Source organism: Phascolarctos cinereus, unplaced genomic scaffold, assembly GCF_003287225.1.
Source record: "Phascolarctos cinereus isolate Bilbo 61053 unplaced genomic scaffold, phaCin_HiC Scaffold_3;HRSCAF=262, whole genome shotgun sequence".
Taxonomy (NCBI): Eukaryota; Metazoa; Chordata; class Mammalia; order Diprotodontia; family Phascolarctidae; genus Phascolarctos; species Phascolarctos cinereus.
Window position 1 is genome coordinate 89,581,144 of NW_027555736.1, and position 24,061 is coordinate 89,605,204.

Here is a 24,061-nt window from a genome sequence, read left to right on the forward strand (position 1 = left end):
TGACCACTACCCTAAGCTGCCTGAAGACCTGATCTATCTTATTGCATAGAAGCACTCCCGTTTTCACCGCCCAACCTCTTAAGAGCCCAGACAAAACTTTGACCCTTGACTCCCCAACCTCTGCCACACTCCAAGGCAATGAATGCCCTAACTGCTGTTTTTCTCCAGTACCAGGCACTTCACACATCTAATCTGGATTCACACAAGTGTGATGGCCGACCAGCTCAACTGGATGGGCAAAGAGCTACAGGGTTCTTTTTCTCTCTCCTCCTATAATAACCACATCCCTGACCAGCCACTAAGTTCTCCCTATTTAGGGTCAACTCTAGAAGCTGTCATTGTTTGGGGACCCAGTTATACTGTTGTTGTTCTGTTGCTCAGTTGTCCCCGACTCTTCATGTCCCTCTGGACCATAGCATGCCAACACAGTCCATGGACATTTGCCATTTCCTTCTCCAGTGGATTGAGGCAAACCAAGATTAAATAACATCCCTAGGGTCACACAGTTAGTCAGTGTCTGTGGCTGGATTGGAACTCAGGTCTTCCTGACTCCAGGCCCAGCGCTCTATCCACTGAGCCACCTAGCTACCTCTCCCTTTTACATTAGGGCCTCATAACACTGTGCACAGAGGAAGAGAGAGGGGAATGGTAGAGGGTAGCAGGGGAGCCTTTGACAGGCAGCAGTCCCACCAGGGTGGAGAGTCTGGACAGATGTCTGGAGTGGGAGCCAGAATGGAGAATGACGTTAAGGTCTGTCTCCTCCAATACCATGACGTCATCTGAGACAGGACAAAATGTGCTCAGGCACAGGCCCATCCAGGACAATCCTGCCTTTTGAGGAGTTGAGGGAATGTGTGTACATGAGTGAGTGCTCGAGTGTGTATGGGGCACACACACACACACACACACACACACACACACACACACACACACACACGGTTTATGAACACCTGGCATCAAGCAAGCAAGTTCAGTATTTGGAATGCAAAATGCGTCTTTGGCTCCATCTGGGGAGCAGTCTGGTAGAGCTGCCCTCACTAAGGCAACATACTTCTCAGCAGACAAAGAGATGAAATAATGCAAAGAAAGAGCCCCTTCTCCTGCTTTAGGAAAGACTGATGGCTTTTGAAGTACTCAGGACTGGAGGAGGCTGAGGGAAGGGGGAGGGGAAAGAGAAACTCCATCCCATTGAAGGTTTTCTGGAAAAACCAGGCAGAGCAAACTTTGCACATTCCTCTGTCGAAATGGACTGTAGAGCCACTTAATTTTTATTCGCTTTGAAACAGAGATGTTTTCTTTGGACTTGCCACTCTTGTATCTTTTCACGTAGTACAGAATCTATGGCTGGTTTCCTTGGCTGGGTGGGACACGCTGGTGAATACCTGGGACACCAAGTGCCTGAGTGTGCACCCCTATAGAATGGAATAGAATTGCTTCTTCTCATTCATACCCATGAAGCAACCCTGACACCCATGTGACATGGCATATCTGAGGCAGCCTGAACTTCATCTCATCTCTGGACACAGAATCTCCTTCTGCATCTCTCCACTCACTCATCTCTTGCCATGTGCACAATATTGTACCAGGCTTTATATCTGAAAGCTGCTGACAATCTTTGGTTTCCCTAGCTACTAAATAGAGGTACACATAATGGAGTTAGGAAGAGGGGGCAAAGTTGGTGGGAGAGGGGCTAACAGGGAGTACTTACTTTGCACAGTGAGAAAAGAGTTCTTTGCAGGGTCTCAGTTCAAGTTTCTCCTCCGTTTGGTGGATTAGGTCTTGGCTGACTTCAGTGACATATGCTGGGGACTGTGATAAAGAGAAAATGGAGGAGACAAGTTGGTGGAGGGAGGCAGCAGGATGAGTAGGCTTCCTGGAGACAAGAATTTCCCACGGAGATCCGAAGGTGATGTCATCAGTAAATCTTGGGTCCAGATCTGGACAAGAAGGCTATGACTCTCAGCATTCCTACCCTACTGTGCCTACCTTTCACTCTCTCCTTCCCTTCTTTCCATATTCTACACTGGATCTACTTCTAGCCCTCAGCTGCCCTGAAAAATCTTTGGAGGGCATAATGGAAAGACCACTGAGCTGGAAGTCACCTCTGCTTTTCAGAAACCTTTTCTTTATTTAAGGCTCAGTACAGGTCCTGCCTTCTCTATGAAGTCTTCCCTAATTCTGCCTGTCGATAATTTACCTCGATGATTTTGCCTGATTTCTCCTTTTGTCTGTCCTTCCCTCCCTTGTATTAGTCATATCTGTGTATTTATATCTCCTCAGAAGAACATAAATTCCTTTAAGGCAGGTACTACTTTCTATCTTTGGCTTCTGCCTTGCATATAGTAGGAGCTTAATAAATATTGAAATGAATTATACAGGGAAGCAATATTATAAAGGGGAGCTCTGGCTCTTGAGACAGAGGACCTTAGTTCAAATTCTGACTTGGCCACTTATTGTCTATGTTACCTTAGTAGATCAGTTAACCTCCTTGGGCTCAGTTTCCTAAATGGGAAAAATGAAGGGGTTGGACTAGATCAGGGTTTCTTAAACTTTTTCCATTCATGACCCCTTTTTATGGCAGCAGCAATGCATGGCCTGAGGGTTTGTGCAATGCAAAATGCACATGCTTTGTGTTCAGAACCAAAGCTGCAGTGAAGTTGCTGATGCTATTAGGCAACACAGGCAAGCCCTGCCAGAAAAACACCTCGGATTCATTATGTGTTTGATTTTTAATTAATTTTTGGTTGTTGCGGATTCAGAAACATTTTACTGTTGCCAAATTTTTTGCAGCCCCATAATGAGGTCTTGACCCAGAGTTTAAGAAGTGCTAGACTAGGTGACCTCTCAGGTCCCTTCCAATCCTAGATCTGTGATCATATGAATAATCTAACTATAGCCTCAGTTTCTTCAACTGTAAAGCTGAGACAATAATCTCTGTCCAAGCTTGCCTGCAGGACTGTTGAGAGGCCCAAAGGAGATAATGTAACAGCATTCTGAAAGGGCACTTTTTGGTATAAATATAAGTAATTATTTTTTATCATTATTTTGGATTGAGTCATCTGATATGGGTTTCAAAAAGAAAATTCCAGGTGCCTCACGAAAGAGGAACTGAATATCATTTCAGCTTTCAGATGCCACAGGTAACGTTCAGGGTATACTGGAAAGCACCTTATGCTGGTGCTGGGAAGGTGCTGGGAACTGGGAAGTTCTGACTCTGCTGATTATTAACTGTGTGACCCTGAGTAAGTCTCCTACTTTGCCCTCTAAGTAATCCATCCTGCTGCCAATGGCCGACGGAGCCAGGATGGGGGAGAAGAAGCAGGAGTCTCAGTTATTCACTCCCCTCCAGATGTTCAGGGAAGCTGACTCATGGACTAGGACATAATCAGCCTTTTTTTTTAATAAATTAGAGTGATAATCGGGGTGGGTGGGTGAGGTAGAGACAAATCTCCATCCCCAAAGAATGCTGATTTCATCTGAACAGTTTCCTTTCAGACCCATGCTATTGAAATGTGAATATTGCACTGATTATAATGTTGAAGCCCACTTGGGGGTTTCATTGGGGAATTTTAATTTTTGTGTTTGCAGGAATAGTCAATGGTGTAAACTCAGCATTTTCTCTGTAAATGAAATAAGGGCTCATCTTCCATTTCCCATAGTCCTGAATGAATAGCCAGCTTCCTTCCTTTCCTAATGCCCTTCCTCACTGGAGCCTTTCCATGGTGATGAGCTTCAGCAGCAGCAGGCAGAGTCATACCCTGCTTCTCTCCCCAACCTATGAAGATTAGGAGACTAAAATCTAGAGGGTGAAGTTACCTGCCCGACGTCACACAATGAACGAGTTTGTGGCCGAGACTGGAATAGAACCCAAATTTCTTCCCACTTCTCCACATTCTATAGTGAGAAGTTCTGTGGGCAGCAGAGAAAGGCTATCAGAGAGAGGCCTAATAAGTCATCTGGAGTCATCCCAGAGGTTAAGGGCTGGGGAAGAGTTTAGTAGATGGTCTTGAGGGAAATCTAAGAAAGGAGGAAAGGATGTAGGTGAAATGATCCCAATTCCATTCCTCATCTAATTTCTTTTCTCATTTTATAGTCTCTTGTATCTGGGAAAGGAATTGCTGTTCAGCCCAGCTTTTGGACTGGCTGAAAATGAAGCTCCTATATAGCTGGGTCACTGGGATGTTACCACCAACCCTTGCTTGACACTCCCCAGAGAGCTCGATACCCCCCAACCTGGCTCCTACCTATCTTTCCAGCATTCCTTCCCCAAGGTCACCTTCCTGCAATCCACTGTCTAGATGAGGGGTTCTCATCCCCAGCTCTGTGAACTTATTTGTATTTAAATAGTTTTATAATAGCATTTCAGAACAATTGGTTTCCTTTGTAATCCCATGTAATTTATTCTACGCATTTAAAGGCTTTATTATTAGAAGAATAAATCCATAGATTTCACTAGACTGCCCAAAGGGTCCTTTTTAGGCTGAGAACTCCCTTCTCCAGACAAATTGGGCTGCTTGGTGTCCTCCTACTTCATCTTGTTGTCTCCCACCTCCAAACATTTGCCCATGGCATTCACCATGCCTAGATTAGACTCTTCCCCTCAAATCTCTGCCTTTGACATCTTTCACCTCCTTCAAGACCCAACCCAACCTCTTCCAAAGTGGCTTTCTTGACCTGCCCAACTCAAAAGTGATCCCTGCTCCTTTGACCGTTTCTCAGTAACATTTGACACTACTGACCACCCACTCTTCTTGGATACTCTCTCCTCTCTGAGTTTTCATGACTAATGATCTCTCTTGGTTCTCTGACTACTCCTCAGTCTCCTTTGCTTGATGGTCATCCATGACCTCATCTACTTCCAGCTCATTCTTGGCTCACTCTCTGGTCTCTTCCACCTACACATTGACGGCTCGGTCTGCTGGGGGATGACTCCACCCTAAGGCCTACTCAAGGGTGAGTCCTTACCTGGAACTTCCAGCTCATGAGAAGGCCCAGCCATACTGCTTTCAGTTTCACTGGAACCTACTCTACCTCCACCTTGTTGCCTGGCCCCCTCATGAGTACCCCTCTTCCTTCCTCTTTCCCCTACCTTCCAATACCCTTTATATTCTACCCCTATTAGAATGTAAAGTTCTTGGGAGTAGAGATCATTTTGTGTTTTTATTTTTGTATCCTCAGAACTTAGCATCATGTCTGGAACATAGTAAGTGCTTAATAAATGCTCTGTTATCTATCTATCTATGACATGTCACCTAACTCTGGGTATACCCTAGGGCTCTGTCCTGAACTCTCATCAGGTCCCATGCATTTTTATCAATGTCTATAGATGACCTCCATAGAAATAGAGTATATCTCATAAATCTTAGTGTAATATTAACCCATTCAAGCTTTAGTATAATATTTAACAGATAATAGGCATATAACACAATAATAAAAGCTTTAATAGCTTAATTATGCCCTAAGACTTTTGGAGCACCTTGATTATCTGGCCCTAGCCTGTCTTCTGAGCTCTAGTATCACACCATCGACTGCCTGTAGGCCATTTCCAAGTGGAAGTCCCATGGATATCTCAAACTCCATTTATCCAAAACAGAACTCATTATCTTTTCCCTGAAACCCTCCTTTTTTCCTACCTTCTCTATTTTGGTCAAGGGCATCATCATTCTTGTCACTTGGGTTTACAATCTCAGAGTCCTTCCTCAGTGTTTCACTCTTTATGTCCCAATCAGGTGCCAAGGTTTGCCTATTCCACCTCTCCTACATCTCTGATAGGTGGCCCCTCTCCCTACTCACATGACCACGGCTTCAATTCCGGCCCGAAGAACCTCTTGTCCAGGCTACTGCAGTAACCCGGCCTTCCTATGGCATCCCTCCCCTTTCCAGACCAGGCTCTCCACAAGTGACAGTCATTTTCTAAAAGCACAGGTCTGACCCCTCCCTGAGACCCCTCCCCTAACAACAAAGGATGGTTTAATTTTCACAGGAGAGCATCCGGGCTGCTGTGCAGTGAATCTTTTGTCTCTCCTTCTGCCTCTTTACCAGCTTCTCTTGAGTTCCCTGCTTCCTCTCCTCTCCATTTCTTAAATGGTAGATTAGGGTGAAGGCTCAACTGGCTTTGAGTTTATCTTTCTCCAATTGCCCTTGCTTGATCTCTGATGAAGGCACAGGGAGCACTGAAGAACACTCAGAAAAGAGAAGAAAGAGAGGTCTAGAACTTGGATAACCTTGGAATCGGGTCATCATGACCAGTTTTCGTTGTTTTCCAGGGGGTTATATTTATACCCTATAGTCTCACCTAATCAGCTGAGCCCAGGCTCAGGAAGATCTAAAATAAAATCCAGTCTCAAACACCTATTAGCTATGTGACCCTGGACAAGTCACCTAATCCGTCCATGCCTCAGTTTCCTCATTGGTAAAATGGGGATAATAACAGCACCAATTTCACAGAGTTGTGAGGATCAAATGAGATAATAATTGTAATACACTTAGTATGGTGTCTAGTACATAGTAAGCTCTATATAAATGTCAGCTATTACTATTACCACCTATCATTGTTGTGAGGATAAGATGAGAAAATATTTATGAAATGCTTTGCAAAACTTAAAGCACTACATAAATACCAGCTATTATAGCTAGTTATTATTCCTGAAAAACTCACCTCTAATCAGTGGTAAAGAATGCTACCTACTTTCTGACAGAGAGGAAATGGACTCAAGATGCAAAATGAGGTACACCTTTTTTGGAGTGGCCAATATAGGAATTTGTTTTGCCTGACTATATTTGACAAGGGTGTTCTTTCTTTCTTCCCTTCTTTTTTTGAGGATGGGTAAAAAAGAGAAAAAAATAAATGTCTGATAATTGAAAAAAATTCAGTCTTACAAAACCATCTTCTGCCTTCATCAAACTCCATTGTAACAAGACTAAAAATTCATGCTAGATTCTACTTTGAACAAATAAGCGGTGTGCATGACTTCCATTTTGGGGGTGAATTGAATCCCACTTACTAAAATGGACTTGAAACTTGTTCATGCAAATATGTTCTATGATAACTGATGCTTTCTCTCCAGGCTACTAGCTCGTGCCTGAGCCCCTGGATGGGAAGTGTGCTAGGATCTCTCCTTCCTTCTTGTGTGGTACCATGTTCTGCCCCTAAGAGTCCTTCCCCCTTCTAGCCCACCGGCATCCTAGGCTGTGTTGTCTAAAGGACATCTATCTTGACTTAAGTTGCAGAAGGATGAGGCAGGATGTTATGAGCCCAGTCAGGAGAACTAGGTCCGAATCTCAGTTCTGCTTCTTTGTAGCAGTGTGATTTGGGCAAATCATTTCATTATATATATATATATATATATATTTCTTGTCTTCCCCATATTTCTTGTCTTCCCCAAGTGGGTTAGAGGGATAGAAAAATAGAAGAAGATAGTACCCAGTTATGGCTTCAGAGGCCCAACAGTGATGTATTCTTCTTACCTTTTGGCAGAGAGGTAGCAGCCTATAGGTGCAGAATGAGCCATACACTGTTAGACATGCCCAGTGTACTGATTTGTTTTGTTTTAACTGTACTTTTTTTTTTAATAAGATACAGTTCTATTGATGAGAGTGGGGGGAATCAATGGGAATTGACATGTTGATGTTTTTAAAAAGACTTTTAAAAAGGGACTTCTGGTGCCAAGATGGCAGAGTGAGGAAGAAACCCTCTGAAGCCCTCCCAAATTCCCTTCCCTAGAATTGGTCTAGGAGCAGGGAGGCAGCTTATCACCCCAGCAGGAAAGGTCTGTCTCACTGGGGTGGGAGGGGAGTGAGGTCCAACCATAGCAGCCAGACTCACAGCAGGGTGCCTGCAGCAAGGCTCTAGGGAGGCCTGGCCCTCCTGAACACCAGCAGCCCCCTAGGCAAGGGAGAAGTCTGTGCAGTAAAGCAAGGACCCACCTCAGGGACCCCACCCTAGCACAAGCCACCTTAAGTCCTTGACCCCATTGCTGACTAGTAGTGAAGCCTAAACCAGAGCTGGCTAACAGCAAAAACCTGCCCCTGGGGTCTGCCAGCGGAGAGACACTGTTTCCATAGCAAACCAGCAGCAGGACCCCACACCTCAGACAGATCAGCAACAAAATGACTCCTCCATGGCCAGCCACCACAAAGACTCTGTAACCTTAGCAACCCGGCAGCAAAGCCCCACCCCTGGAGCAGGCCAGCAGCTAAACCCCACACCAGGGAAGGCCAACAGGGAGGCCCCACCCCCCAGTACAAACCAGAAGGGAAGCTTATCCTCCAGAGAAAGCAAGCAGCTAAGCCCTGAGGCCCAGTGAAAGCCAGCATTAAGACCCAGAGCCCCAGAACAAAAAACTGGGGACAGTGCAGGACCAGAGCTCAACTCTCACATAAAAACACCAACTCACAAAATAGGCAGAAAAAAATGAGAAAAAAAAAGAGCTTGACTATAGAAAGTTACTATGCAGATAGGGAGGAGCAAGGCATAAACTTAGAACAGGACAAAAGTGTCAAAATAGCTACATGTGAAGCTTCAGAGAAAAATGTAATTTGATCTCAGGCCGAAAAAGAATTTCTGAAAGAGCTTAAAAAATATTTAAAAAGCAAATTAGAGAAGTAGAAGAAAAGTTGGGAAAAGAAATAAGGGTAATGCAAGAAAATAATGGAAAAAAGTCAGTAACAGGAAAAGATACATAAAAATTTATGAGGAAAATAACTCTCTAAAAAAGAGAATTGGCCAAACGGAAAAGGAAGTACAAAAGCTCACAAAAGAAAATAATTCCTTAAAAATTAGAATTGAACAAGCGGAAATTAATAACTCTATGAGACATCAAGATTTGATAAAATGAAATCAAAAAAGTAAAAAAAAGAAGAAAATGTGAAATTTCTCATTGGAAAAACAAGAGACCTAGAAAATAGATCCAGGAGAGATAATATAAGAATTATTGGACTACCTGAAAGCCCTGATAAAAAATCTGGACAACATCTTTCAAGAAATTATCAAAGAAAACTTCCCTGATATACATTAGAAGCAGAGGGCAAAATAGAAATTGAAAGAATCGCCAATCACCACCTGAAAGAGATCCCAAAATGAAAACTCATAGCTAGGAACATCATAGCCACATTCCAGAGCTCACAGATCAAGGAGACAGTATTGCAAGCAGTCAAAAAGAAACAATTCAAATATCACGGAGCTACTACAGTCAGGATTACATAGGATTTGGCAGCTTCCACATTAAAGAACTAAAGGGCTTGGATTATTATATATTGGAAGGCAAAGGAGTTAGGATTACAACCAAGAATCTCCTACCCAACAAAACTGGATATAATCTTTCAGGGGAAAAAATGGATATTTAATGAAAGCATTTCTAATTAAAAGACCAAAGCTGAAAACAAAAATTGACCTCCAAACACAAGATTCAAGGGAAACATGAAAAGGTAAAAAAGAAACAAGAAAGAGAAAAGATAAGAAATTCAATAAGGCTAAACTAGTTATATTTCTATATGGCAAGATAATATTTGCAATGCTTAATAACTTCATTACTGTAAGAGCAATTAGAAGAAGTACATGTAGACAGAGGGTGTAGATATAAGGTGACTTTGATGGGATAATACCCCAAAAAACAAAATAAAGGAGTAGGAAATATAATTGGACTGGAAGAAGGAGGGGAAGACTGAATGGGGTAAATTATCCCACAGAAAAAAGGCATGAAAGAGCTATTATAATAGAGGGGAAGATCGACAGGGAGAGTGGAGGGCAAAGCTTTAACCTTACTCTCATCAAAATTGGCTCAAAGATGGAATAACACCTACATTCAGTTGGATACAGAAATCTATCTTACCCTATAAGGAAGTAAAAGGGGAGGGGGAGGAGAATTGATAAAAGGTATGTCAGGGAAGGCTATATTAGGGAAGGCAGTGATCAGAAATAAAACACTTCTGAGGACAGAAAGGGTGGGGGGTGTAAGAGAGAGAGGAGGATAAACAAGCAAAAAAACAGCATGAAGGGAAATATACAGTTATTACAACTATAAATGTGAATGGTTTGAACTCACCCATAAAATGGAAGTGGATAGCAGATGGATTAAAAACCAGAGTCCTACAATATATTGTTTACAAGAAACACATTAGAAGCAGAGAGATATACAAAGGGTAAAGATAATGGGTTGGAGAAGAATCTATTATGCTTCAGCAGAAACAAAGAAAGCAGGGGTAGCAATCATGATCTCAGAAAAAGCAAAAGAAAAAAAACAATAATAAAGACAAAAGAAACTATATCTTGTTGAAAGGTACCAGAGACAATGAAGTCATATCAATACTAAACATATATGCATCAAATGGTATAGCATTTAAATTTTTGAAGAAGTTGAATGAGTTACAACAGGAAATAGATAAAAAAAACTATACTTGTGGGGGACCTCAACTTTGTCCTCTCAGAACTAGATAAATCTAACCAAAAGATAAACAAGAAAGAAGTTAAGGAGGTAAATAAAATTCTGGAAAAGTTAGATATGATAGATCTCTGGAGAAAATTGAATGGGAAATAGAAAGGAATATACCTTTTTCTCAGCAGTACATGGCACCTACACAAAAATTGACCATGTATTAGGACATAAAAACGTCACAACCAAATGCAGAAAAGCAGAAATAGTAAATGCATCCTTTTTAGATCATAATGAAATAAAAATTAGATTCAATAATGGACAATGCAAAGAGAGATTCAAAATTAATTGAAAATTAAATAATGTAATCCTAAAATATAAGTGGGTATAAGAATAAATCATAGAAACAATGGATAATTTCCTTAAAGAAAATGACAATGAAAAAACATCCCAAAATTTATGGGATACAGCCAAAGTGGGTACATATGAGAAAATTTATATCTCTAATTGCTTGCATCAATAAAAAAGAGAAAAAGCATATCAATGAATTGGGCATGCAACTAAAAAACAAACTAGGAAAAGAACAAATTTAAAATTTCCAATTAAACACCAAGTTGGAAATCCTGGAAATCAAAGAAGAGATTGATAAAATTGAAAGTAAGAAAACCATTGGACTAATAAATAAAGCTAGAAGCTAGTTTTATGGAAAAAAATAACACAATAAAATAGGTAACCCATTGGTTAATTTGATTTAAAAAAGAAAAAGAAAAAAGAAAACCAAATTACCAGTATCAAAAATGAAAGAAGCGAATTCACCACCAATGAAGAGGAAATTGAGACAACCGTTAGGAGCTGTTTTGCCCAATTACATGCCAATAAATTTGACAATCTAAATGAAATGGATGAATATCTACAAAAATAAATTACCCAGATTAGCAGAAGGAGAAATAAACTTAAATAACCCAATCTTAGAAAAAGAACTTGAACAAGCCATCAAAGAACTCCCTAAGAAAAAATCCCCAGGACCAGATGGATTCACAAGCGACTTCTAACAAACATGTAAGAATAATTAATCTCAATAGTACATAAACTATTTGGAAAAATAGGCTGAGGAGTCCTACCAAATTCCTTTTACAACACAAATATGATGATGATCCCAAACCAGGAAAAACTAAAATAGAGACAAAAAGTTACAGACTAATTTCCCTAAGGAATATTGATATAAAAATGTAAAATAAAATACTAGCAAAGAGATTACAGCAATATATCACAAGTATTATACTCTGTGAACAGGTGGGATTTATACCAGCAATGCAAGGCTGGTTCATATACTATTAGCATAATTGACCACATCAATTACAAAACCAACAGAAATCATGATTATCTCAATAGATGCAGAAAAAGCTTTTGACTTATAATACCCATTCCTATTAAAAATACTAGAAATCACAGGAATAAATGGAGCTTACCTTAAAATGATAAGTAATAAATGTCTAAAACCATAAACAAGCATTATCTGTAATGGGGATAAGCTAGAAGCTTTCCCAATGCAATCAGGGGTGAAGCAAGGATGCCCATTATCACCTCTATTATTTAATATTATACTAGAAATGTTAGCTATAGCAATAAAAGAAGAAAAAGAAATTAAAGGAATTAGAATAGGCAATGAAGGAACAAAACTATTATTCTTTCTAGATGATATAATGTTATATTTAGAAAATCCTAGAGAATCAACTAAAAAACTACGGAAATTATTAACAACTTTAGCTAAGTTGCAGGATACAAAATAAACCTATATAAATCATCAGCATTTCTATATATTACCAACAAAGTCCAGCAGCAAGAGAAATTCCATTTAAAATAACTGTAGACAATAAAAAATACTTGGGAGTCTACCTGCCAAGGCAAACCCAGGAACTACATGAACATAATTATAAGACACTTTTCATACAAATAAAGTAAGATCTAAACAATTAGAAAAATATTAATTGTTCATGGGTAGGCTGAGCCAATATAATAACATGACAATTCTACCTAAATTAATCTATTTATTCAGTGCCATACCAAACTATCAAAAATTATTTTATAGAGCTAGAAAAAAAAAACAAAATTGATCTGGAAGAACAAAAGCTCAAGGATTTCAAGGTAATCAACGAAAAGAAAATTGTGAAAGAAGATAGTCTAGCCATACCAGATCTCAAACTCTATTATAAAACAGTAATTATCAAAACAATCTGGTACTGCCTAAGAAATAGAGTGCTGGATCAGTAGAATAGATTAGATATAAATTACATTATAGTAAATCACCATATTAATCTAGTATATGATAAACCCAAAGATCTCAGCTTTTGGAACAAAAACTCATTATTTGACAAAAACTTCCAGGAAAACTGGCAGAAACTAGGTATAGACCAACATCTCACACCGCATACCAAGATAAGGTCAAAATGGTCATATAATTTACACATAAAGGGGAATAATATAAGCAAATTAAGAGAGCATGGAATAGTTTGTCTATCAGATTTATGGTTAAGGGAAGAATTTAGGACCAGAGAAGACATAGAGAGTATTTGATTATATAAAATTTAAAAGTTTTTTGCACAAACAAAACCAATGCAACCAAAAATATATGGAAAGCAGAAAAGTGGGGGGAAATTTTTGCAAGAAGTATCTTTGATAAAAGCCTCATTTCTCAAATATATAGAGAACTCAATCAAATTTATGAAAATACAAGTCGTTCCCCAACTGAGAAATGGTCAAAAGATATGAACAGGCAGTTTCCAGACAAAGAAATCAAAGCTATCTATAGTCATATGAAAAAGTGCTCTAAATCACTATTGATCAGAGAAATGCAGTTAAAACAACTCTGAGATACCACTTCACACCTATCAGAGTGACTAACATGACAAAAAAGGAAAATGCTGGATGTTGGAGAGAATGTGGGAAAACTGGGAGACTAATGCACTGTTGGTGGAGTTGTGAACTGATCCAATCATTCCAGAGAAGAATTTGGAACTATACCCAATGGGCTATAAAAGTGCACATATCCTTTGATCCAGTAAGACCACTACTAGGTCTGTATCCCAAAGATATAAAAAAATGGTGAAAAGACCTATTTGTACAAAAATATTTATAGCAGCTCTTTTTGTAGTAGCTAAGAATTGGAAATCAAAGTGATGCCCATCAATTGGGGAATGGCTAAAAAAGTTGTGGTATATGATTATAATGGAATATTATTGTGCTATAAGAAATAACAAACAAGATGATTTCAGAAAAACCTGGAAAGACTTACATGAACTGGTGTAGAATTAAGTGAATGGAACCAGGAGAACATTGTACACAGTAATAGCAATATTGTTTGATGAAAAACTGTGAATGACTTAGCTATTCTCAGCAATACAATAACCCAATACAATCCCAAAGTACTAATGATGAAGCATACTATCTGCCTCCAGAAAAAGAACTGATATTGACTGAATGCAGACTGAAGCATGCTATTTTTCACTTTCTTTCTTTCATTTTTTTAATTTTGAGTCTCCTTGTACAAAATGGCTAATATGGAAATATTTTACATAACTGTACATGTATAACCTATATCTGATTGCTTACCATCGCAGGGAGGGGGAAGAGGAGGAATAGAATTTGGAACTCAAAACTTTAAATAAAAATGTTTTTAAAATTGGAATTTGTTTTAGACATAAAAAGGCACAGATGAATACATAGATGAAAGCACCTAGGATAAGAAGGGAAATAGTCAAAAAGGAACAAGTCTCTGTATCAAATTTCTCTGATAATGGTTTGTTATCCAAGATAGATAAATGATATATAGTTTATGTATGTATATATGTGTATATATATATATATATATATATATATATATATATATGACTAATAGTTTTTTAAAGGGCATCAATGATACATTTAAAAAAGGAATGAGAACAAAATAAATTTTAAAAAGAGAAATGCTCCCTGTATTTAAAGGTCTTTTACTATGGTAAAGACCATGAGAATTGTATAGGAGAGGACAAGATGTGCACATGCATACTCAGGGCTGAAACTGTATACAACAGGTTCTCAGGACTATAGGAATTCCAAGAAAGGAAAGATAATTGTGGGGTGAAGCTAATCAAATAAGGCTTCCTAGAAGCAGTGGCTGATTAACTTGGCCATGAAGGAAGCACAGGTCTTAGGAGAGAGAGAGAGAGACAAAGAGAGAGAGAGAGAGAGAGAGAGAGAGAGAGAGAGAGAGAGAGAGAGAGAGAGAGAGATTTGCTGAAAATTCCCTTTCGCTTAGGGCCACAGAGAAGAAACTACTCCTTCATTACTGGGAGTGGAAATTGAACGAAGGTATGATTGAATATAGATGCACACGTGCCCACTGCGGTAGTTCACAGTGCAGTGCAGTACAGTATAAACGGCACTGTCTTGGTCATCCTGAGCTTGGGTTTCCAGTTCAGGCTCAGACACACAGTATCTGGAGGAGCTTGGGCGCCTCGTTTTTCAGCTCTGAAAAGCCTGTTTCTTCACCAACGAATGAGGAGGTCAGACTAAATGATCTCCAGCACTCATTCCAGGTCTGACAATGTGTGATTCTATTTATATAATATTATCATTGTTTTAAAATTCACAAGAAACACAGTAGAATTTAATGGTCAAATTAATTCAAAAATCATTTATTAAGCACCTACTATATGCCACATACTGCTCTAAGTCTTGGTAAAAACATTCAGAGTACTCTTGTTCTTTAATTCAGCCTTAATACATACAAAAAAAAATCAGACCTAGATTGTATAAAGTGCTATACATTAGCTTTTGTCTCTCTCCCACCCTTGCCCCAATTCTACCCTATAATGTAAACTGGTTATGTTTCCCTGGCTGGTGGGGAGGGACAACACACCTATCATTCAGGAGAAGTGGATGGAACTGTGCTAGTATGGCCCCCAGGAATACCAGTTCCAGAAAACTGCAGAAAAGACCAAAAGTGGCATGAGATTTAAGGGAAAGAACCACTAAAGCATTAGTTTTTAGCTATAACCGAGAGACAGATGGTTGCCATAGTTTTCAGTAGGCAAGATGGTAGCCTCAGCACTTAGCAAAGTGCCTGGAACATAGTGGCACTTAATAAATGTTTATTAATTGACTGATGATGTGGGAGTTGGACTAGTTGCCAGGAAACTGCAGGAGAGCAAGTTCAGGTAAGCAAAGGCTGGCCATTGTTGGACCAGATTAGGGCTATCTTAGGCTAGGATACAAGGGTAGACCATGTATCAGAGTGCTCTCTAATTAGATGTGTCTATATTCTTTTCAAGCTTTAATTTTTTTTTTAAACCTGCTTTACCTTAATTGCTATGAAAGCTTTTTGAAAACTCACTTCTGTTTCTGGGTAAGTAGGTGGGACGAGGTGAGGGGGAAGCTGGGAGCATCTCAAAAGGGATAATATACATCAAGTGCCTTGCAAATCTTAAAACAGCTATCGAAATGTCAGCTCCTTTTATTTTGTGGGATAAAATGTGGTCTGATGGCAGAAAGAGAAGAGATTCGGAAAGGGTACGTGTGGGTGCACAATCTACAAAACAGGTGGTTCACAGGTAAAGGTTGAGTTTAGAAGTCCAGAAAATCTGGGGGGCCACAGATCAATCTTTAACCTCTCTGAGCCTCAATAACTTCTGTAAAATGGAACTAATCCTTACATTGCCATCACAGGGAAGTCACATAGAATTTCCTTTGTAAGCCACAAAGCACTATATTACATGAGTTATTTTTATGATAAAAAAGTAAACAAGCTAGAAAATAGCCCATGTGGTGCCAGCATTGACTCTCCAATTGAATTCAAGTCTTATCCATTTTATTCTTGCCTGAGATATATTTTTTCTTTACCATCTCCCCCCCCCACTTCTAACCCTGAGATTTCAACACTTCTGCCAGTCTTTACTCCTCAGCATCATATTAATTACCAGTACTGCTTTCTGATTCTGGCTTCTAGTATGTAGATCTCGATAGACATTACTTGTAATGTGACTAGTGAAAAAGTCCAGTTTTCTTTCACTCCTCCTTAGTCTCCAATTTGTTTCTTCTTTTCTTCAAAATTTCTTCATTTCTTCATTCTTCTTCATTTCTTCAAAATTAATATGAGGGATGAGCCAGGATTAAGGCAGGGAGCTATGCTATACAGATGAAATCACCAAGATAGCAGCAGAATCCTGTTGAAACCATTCTTATAACTATGGATCTGGCACATGGCTCTTAAAGGCTCTGCCCACATTAAAGCCCTAATGAGCAGAATTAACAAGCATAGAAGAATGCATTTGGTTTAATGGCCATTGGGTTAAGCTCAGCCTTTGGCATTACATGAAGTGATTAAACTGATGGAACCAAGCCCCCTTTCAAGTCAGTCCAGGAAATTACACCTTTGCCAATATCCTGGCTAGCTTGAATAAAAAAACTGCTGCCCAGTTTTACATCTGGAACTGAAAAAATGTCTCAAACATACGAGAAAAGGAAAAGATGGAGCTGAAACTCGAGAAATTCCAAAGGATATTTCCTTTCAAAAACTAATACAGCATTAATTGAACAAGAAATCATCAGATTATTTTCCTCAAATACAGCAAAATCAGTTATATAAATAGAGTACCATAAAAAAGCCTTCTACCACCGAAATGGAAGATTCTGCTTATACAGTGTGAAAGGAGAACAGTCTCCTTTTGGGCTCATAACCTTAAAGAAATAGCCTATACAAAGCATAGGATTTACTGTAGAGTTCAAAGCAATCTTACACAATTTGGCTCTTAATGGTCAGAAATTGGTAATTGTCTTATGGATCCTAGAAGGATCAAATTTTCTTTATTCCCTTTCCAAGAGGCAAAACTACTTTTGCCTTTCATCTTTTCTTTACCAAGACACGAGAGGTTCTATATGACAGGAAGTTTTCTGTTGAGCCTTTGGTCTCAGGCAATGGGAGAGAAATAGTGGGAAATGTTTCATCTCACTCTACTCTTAAGACGTCAGTTGAGGGCATAACAACAACTTGGTTCAGTGGACAAAACACTGGGCTTGGGGTCAGAAGACATGAGTATGTGTTCTAACTCTTCTACTCTCTAGCTATGTGACCACAGGCAAAATCAGTGAACCAGGCAGCCCAGGGAAGTAAAAGAACACTTAACTTGGAGTCTGAGGAGCTGAGTTTAAATACAGACTATGGCGCCTACCATAGTACCCAGTGTGGACAGAGACAAGTCACTTCACCACTTCAGTCCTCTGATTCCTCTTTAATAAAATGGGGGGGGGGACACACAGCTGATCTCTAAAGTACTTTCCAACTCTAAACCTATGATACCGTGTACCTTTGATTCCAGCTATAGGGCTATGAAGCTGTGAGTCTCCTTGGGCTTCTTCATCTGTAAGATAACTGCCTACCTCTCTGGGCTACTGTGATTATCCAATGTCATAATAACATATGTGATGCAACCACATGAAAAAAGGCTCCACATCACTAATAATAAAAGAAATGTAGATCAAAACAACTCTGAGGTTTCACCTCACAACCTGCAAATTGGTGAAATCAACAAAAAATGGCAACAGTTAATATTGGAAAGGTTGTGGAAGGATAGGGATGCTAATACATTGTTGGTGGAGCTGTGATTGGTATAGTCACTTTGGAAATAGATTTTGAATTATGCAAATAAAGTGAATAAAATGTTCATATCCTTTGAACTAGAGACTCCATTACTGACCTTATAACCCAAAAAAGCCATCAATAAGAAAAAAGTTCCCATCGCCTCCAACACATTTACAGGAGCTTTTTTGGTGATAGCTAAGAATTGGAAACAAAAGTAGATGCCCATCAGTCGGGGACTATGTAAACAAATTGTGGTATATGAATATAATGGAATACTACCGTGCAATGAGAAATAATGTGTATGATCAAGAAAGAAGCACGGGAAGATTTTTTGAACCGATGAAGAGTGATATAAGCAGAGCCAAGAAAACAATATACACAGTGACTACAACAAGATAAATGGAAAGAACAATATACACACACTCACACATATACACACATACACACACAAATCAAAAGTAAATATAACAACATTAGAAAGGTCAAACAAGGCTTAGAATGCAGAGATACAAGAAGACACTCCCAACCCAATCCTTTGTGGAGGTGGGAGGTCCACAGGTGTTATACACTGAACATGTTTTTGAACTTTTTCAATGGTTCAATCGTGCTGACTTTTTTCCCCTCTCTCAAAAAAATATTATTCGTCATATGAGACGGTTCTCAGGAAGGAGGAAAGAGAGGGATACATGAGATACTATAGTGATATAAGAAACAAATTATTATTAAAAACTTATTTAAATTATATACATGGTAGTGTTTAGTAAAGACAATGTGTTATACTCCTGTAAGAGATAATCATCAATATTAGGAAACTCACACAAGACTGTATTAAAGGGTCCAAAAAGTCAGTTTGAGAGGGAATTTGGCAGTTCAATAAACATTCCTAATGTTTCTTTTATGGCAAACCTGATGCTGAGGGAAGTGGGAGGGCAGTATGGCCACTGGGTCTTGGGCTCATAGGGATTGACTACCTGGCCATCTCAAAGTTCATGCCTAGGGCCCTTGCTATAAGGGGAAAGAAAGAGGCAGCCAAAATAAAATAAGGTAAATAACAATTACTACCACCGTGTAAAATATAATTAGCATTCCCAGACAACTTCCTTTTAAGGACAAGCTTTTCTCAGTGCCTTCTTCTGTGCACTGCTCCTACCTCCTGAGCCATTCTTGGCATTTAGATGTTAGCGTCCTTTGACCTTGTTGTTTCTTTTAGCCAGATCCCATCTTTTCCATTTTTTTTTCAATCTTGCAAACACTTATGGATTTACTGAGTGCAGAGCACCTTTCTAGATGCTGAGATTGAAAGTGTTACTAAGCATAATGCATGCTAAATGGATACGCAATTTTGATATTAAAGATCATGCTATAAGAAAATTATAAGAGAAGCAAATTATATACCTCTCAGAGCGAGGGGTAGGAGTTGCATTCATAACCAAACGAGACAGAGACAATTACAAAAGATAAAATAGATACTGATTGCATGAATCTGAAAAACTCCCACATAGACAAAATTAATATACTTAGGGCAGGAAATAATGTAGTCAAATAGGAAAAGGAAATCTTTGTATCAAATTTATCTGATAATACTATATATAAAACTAATAGCCATTCCCCAATAGATAAGTGATCAAAGGATATGAATAAACACTTCTCAAAAGAAGAATCTTCAAGTATTCACAACCACATGAAAGAATGCTCCAAATCACTAATATAAGAGAAATGCAAACCAAAACAACCCTGAGGTTTTACCTCACACCCTGAAAATTGGCAAAGATGACAAAAATGGCAATAGTCAAGGTTGGAGGGGTTGTGGAATGACAGGCACAGTAATACATTGCTGATGGAGCTCTGAAATGGTACAAACATTTTGAAAGCCAATTTGGAATTATCCAAATAAAGTTACTAAAATGTCCATACCTTTTGATAAGAGACTCCATTTCTGGGTTTATACCCCAAGGAAGCTACTGATAAGAACAGCATCCCCTTATCCACTAAAATATTTATAGCAGCACTTTCGATGATAGCAAAAAATTAGATACAAATCAGATGTCCATGGATCGGGGAATGGCTAAACAAACTGTGGTATATGAATGTAACAGAATAATACTGTGCTATAAGAAATGCGTATGACGAATGCAGAGAAGCATGGAGAGATCTTATGAACTGATGCAGAGTGAAGTAAGCAGAGCCAAGAAAATAGCTTATACGATAACTACAAGGGTATAAATGGAAAGAACAACCACACACCAAGAAATCACAAGTGAATGTAACAAAATTGTGAAGATCAAGCAGGATTTGAATGAAGAGATATCAGCAGACAACTGCAACCTGCTCCACACATTGCACATGTTTTCAGACTTTTTCAGCGTATTCATCGATTGTGCTGATTGCTTTTCCTCTTAAAAAAAAATATGATTTAGCCATCATAGAGGAATACCAGCCCCAAAAGGGTAATATGTGGCTTCGATGCTGATGAAGCACACAATATCACGAAAGAATGTAGAGTTGCTAGATTGGGTGGTGTGGATTATGATCAGAATAATGTCAATGAATGGACTGCAGCTATAGCGGAACAATCCTTAATACATTTGGTAAAGTTAGGGAAGACATATAAATATACTGTTACTTATGCAGTGTTGATGAAGAGTGGATCTGGTTTACACACAGCCAGCTCACCACATCTGAGGGAACCTGTACCATAAGATGTCAGAACCAAATGATGAACTGTATTGTCGATATTTTTGCTGTTGTTTTTATCTTGTAACTAAATGGAAATATTAACAACTATTCATAGCATTATTTAATTACCTTATTGTTACAGTGGAAGTGAAAGTGTGCAATTGGCTTCAGAACAGTAAAAAGTGAACATTATAACTAACTAATCTTATAGTTACTAGTATACTTTATTTAAACATATGCATAGTTAGAAAAATAGCAAACCCAGAAAAATAAGACATTAAGTTCAAATACTGTATTTTCATTTGCACAAGCTTTACATTTATACTATGTACCTAGGGAGATGAAGGAATTAATTTTGGGATGATAAAGTTTTCTTGAATTGGAAAAACAGAATTCTAACTGCACAGGTCTACATAAATTAACCCAGGTTCTTAGTTCAATAATTATCAGTGCCTCATTGGCTTATACATGCAAGACAGTATAAGTATTGTGTTTTTTTCTTTTTATCAAGTGCTGTTATGCAGTAACTAGAATTAACTTTTTAAAAAAGTAATTATTTAATGATTTGTTGCCTTTTATTTCAAAATCCCGAATTAAGAATTGAACAATATTGGTGGACTGATTTCTCTAGCCCAATAAAGTTCACTGTAGAATAATAACATACTAATTCAATAATAATTGTCTTTCAAATCATTCACTTTACATCCAATAAATATTTGTTGATCACCCACTATGTGCAGAATCCTGTTAAGTTTCCATATTGCTGGTGTCTTCCACTCAGTTTGGAAGCCATAGCATTTATAAGGGATAAAAGCATATAGTCTGCAATTTAGAGCATATAAGATAATGGTTTAAATTAATTTTAAAGAAAATAAAATAAGCAAAAGCCATGTAGAAATAGCTAAGTCAAGTTCTTACTATAAATCCATTTTATTTACCATTGTAGACATTGAGAAATATTTTTTAAAAGTTGGTCAGGATAAATATGTACATTTTTGTTAGCTTTATAACTAGTAAGTTATATTTATTGTTTTGATTATTAAATGGTATTTGTAAATCACCGATATGAAATTAAAATGTATAGAGTTGTCATAAGCATAAAGTATACATTCATCAGCAGGTTATATAATAACTCAGGGCTTATTAAATATAGAAAAATATATTGAGAAGCAAAGACTTTAAATTAGTAGACACACTGCTGGGCCACCAAATACGAAGTTAATCTGCTGTCTAAGCAACAAAATAAAGTTATAAATGCAAATAGTCTTTTAAGACTGAGTAAATCTATAGAGTGAAACTAACACATTAAATTTTTGAACAAAGGCTTAGTGATAATATAATGAAAGTTCGTGGGGCATACGGTAATAATATGTTTGTATTTTAGCTACATAACAAGGCCAGTTTAAGAACTTAAGATGAATATTAGAAAAAAAAAGATAAGTTCAGTTTAAATGCAGTAGTATACCATTTGGGGTACATCAAAAGTTGTCTCATAACTATTACTTTGATGCTATTTTCCTTGCACTTGAAGATTGTACTAGATTGATCAAAATACTGTTGTAATTAAGTGAAGTTAATGAATCTCAGTTTCTTTAAAAAATTAATCATGGGAACATATGCCTCATGAAATCATGTTTTAAAGAATTTGCTTGATATTGTTTCTGTAGCTGATGGAAAATAAAGATTGTCTGTCTTACCTGTAAAAAAAATACTATTTGGTTATATGGGATGGCTCTTTGGGAGGAGATACGAGAGGCATACTAGGGATAACCATGACTATTTAAGAAACAGAAAACATCAAAAAACTTATTTTTAAAAGGTATAGTTGAGACACTGGTATTAAAATGTTAGCAAGAAGGAGAGAAGATGCTATCTAGAGGGATCTCCTCTGAGACCCATGCCTTATGAAAAAACATCCCTGGGAGGCCAGGCCTGGTTTCTATTGCTGACTCCAAAGATTCTTCAGCTAAGGGTTTTTCACTGCCTCTGAGGGAATGTGGAATCCCTGCATGCTCTACTACTGGTAACAGAAAGCTCTTTAACCATTGACTCAAAGGAGAACCTGGGGTTATGGAGTGCTAAGTGCTAAGAGACTCTGGGAAGAGGCATTAAAGCCCAGTCGTGGTCTGAGGCCCACGAACACAGTGTTAGAAGGGCAGGAAGTCTTTCTTTCCAATTCTGCCAGATCTTTCCCTTCCCTCCCTCTCCCATCACAGGATCATAGATTCAAAGGACCTCAGAGGCCATTAGTCCAAACCTCTCATTTTACAGATCAGGAAACTGAGGCTCAGTGAGGTTAAACGATAAAGTGCTTGGCATGTTAATTATGTGCTAAATAAATGCTTGTTGACTAATGTCCCAAGGTCGTATGAGATGCAGGTGTCAGAGATGGGATTTGAACAGCCAATGCTCTTCTATTTGGGTCTCATTTCCTCAAGGGCAATGTAGTAGTATGGCAGAAACACTGGACTAGATGTCAAGTGACTTGCCTCTGCCATCAACTAGCTGTGTGACCCTAGACAAGTCACTGTTCTCTTGTCTTTAGTTACCTCATCTTTAAAATGAGGAAATTAATCCCTAAGGCTCCTTTTGACACTAGATTGCTGAATTCTTCTGCAGACTCAAATGTTAATGGCTGATAAAAGATCAATGTATTTACCCTCTCAGAAAATATTTACATTTAAACAGGGGTTCAATGTCCATAAACCCAAACTGGAGTGGAGATGAGGATGTGTGTATATCTGTGGGGGTGAGGCGTAAATGGGGGATATGACTAATGTCAGGCACTGCAGACCCTAAGGAAGGCTCCTGGGGGTTAGTAGGTATGCTCCTGGAGAGGAGACACTTTCCTAGCATTACAAATAGGTGATAAGTAGATGATTCTCAATCATATGGGCACTTTCGCCATCAGAGAAGGCTGGTCCTGGCTTTAAGCAAAAGCAATTTATATTGCATTACGGCTCAGATGCCATAGAGTAGACTATGTTGAATCCTCATTGGAGGGTGTGAAAGAGGATAAGACTTGGAATCAGATTCTGGGTTTCAGTCCCAGCTCCATACTGGACCAGCCCTAAACAAGCCATGTAAATCCACTAAGCCTCAGTTTCCTGATCTGGTAAATGGAGAAAATATTTGGACTACCCACCTTAAAGGTCACTGTGAAGCTATAATGAAATAATAGGTATGAAGCCCTATGAAACTGTGAAGGGTTATCCAAATGTAACCTATTATCAGTAGGCCCTAAGGTGACCTGCTTGGAGAAGGAAATGGCAAATCACTTTGGTGTCTTTGCCGAGAAAACCCCATGGACAGTGCTGGTACGCTATGGTCCATGGGGTCACAAAGATGAGGACATGACTAAATGACAACAAATGATGACCTGTGTACAAAATGGACTCGC

General features: G+C 38.6%; 1 protein-coding gene across 5 annotated transcripts in view; it reads right to left on the reverse strand.

The window, feature by feature from the left end:
* Nucleotides 1–24,061, reverse strand: part of GRK5 (G protein-coupled receptor kinase 5) — a 185,953-nt gene that overhangs the window by 55,700 nt on the left and 106,192 nt on the right. For 4 of the 5 annotated variants that reach the window (XR_013485242.1, XM_020988207.2, XM_078151031.1 and 1 more), the window contains one exon: nt 1,709–1,809. Coding sequence is in view for 3 of the 5 variants with exons in the window: in XM_020988207.2 (XP_020843866.2) it covers nt 1,709–1,809 (101 nt within the window). In the remaining 2 variants the exon portion in view is untranslated. Of the gene's footprint in view, nt 1–1,708; nt 1,810–24,061 lie in introns of those variants that run through there. The other variant, XM_020988210.2, reaches the window with a different exon arrangement.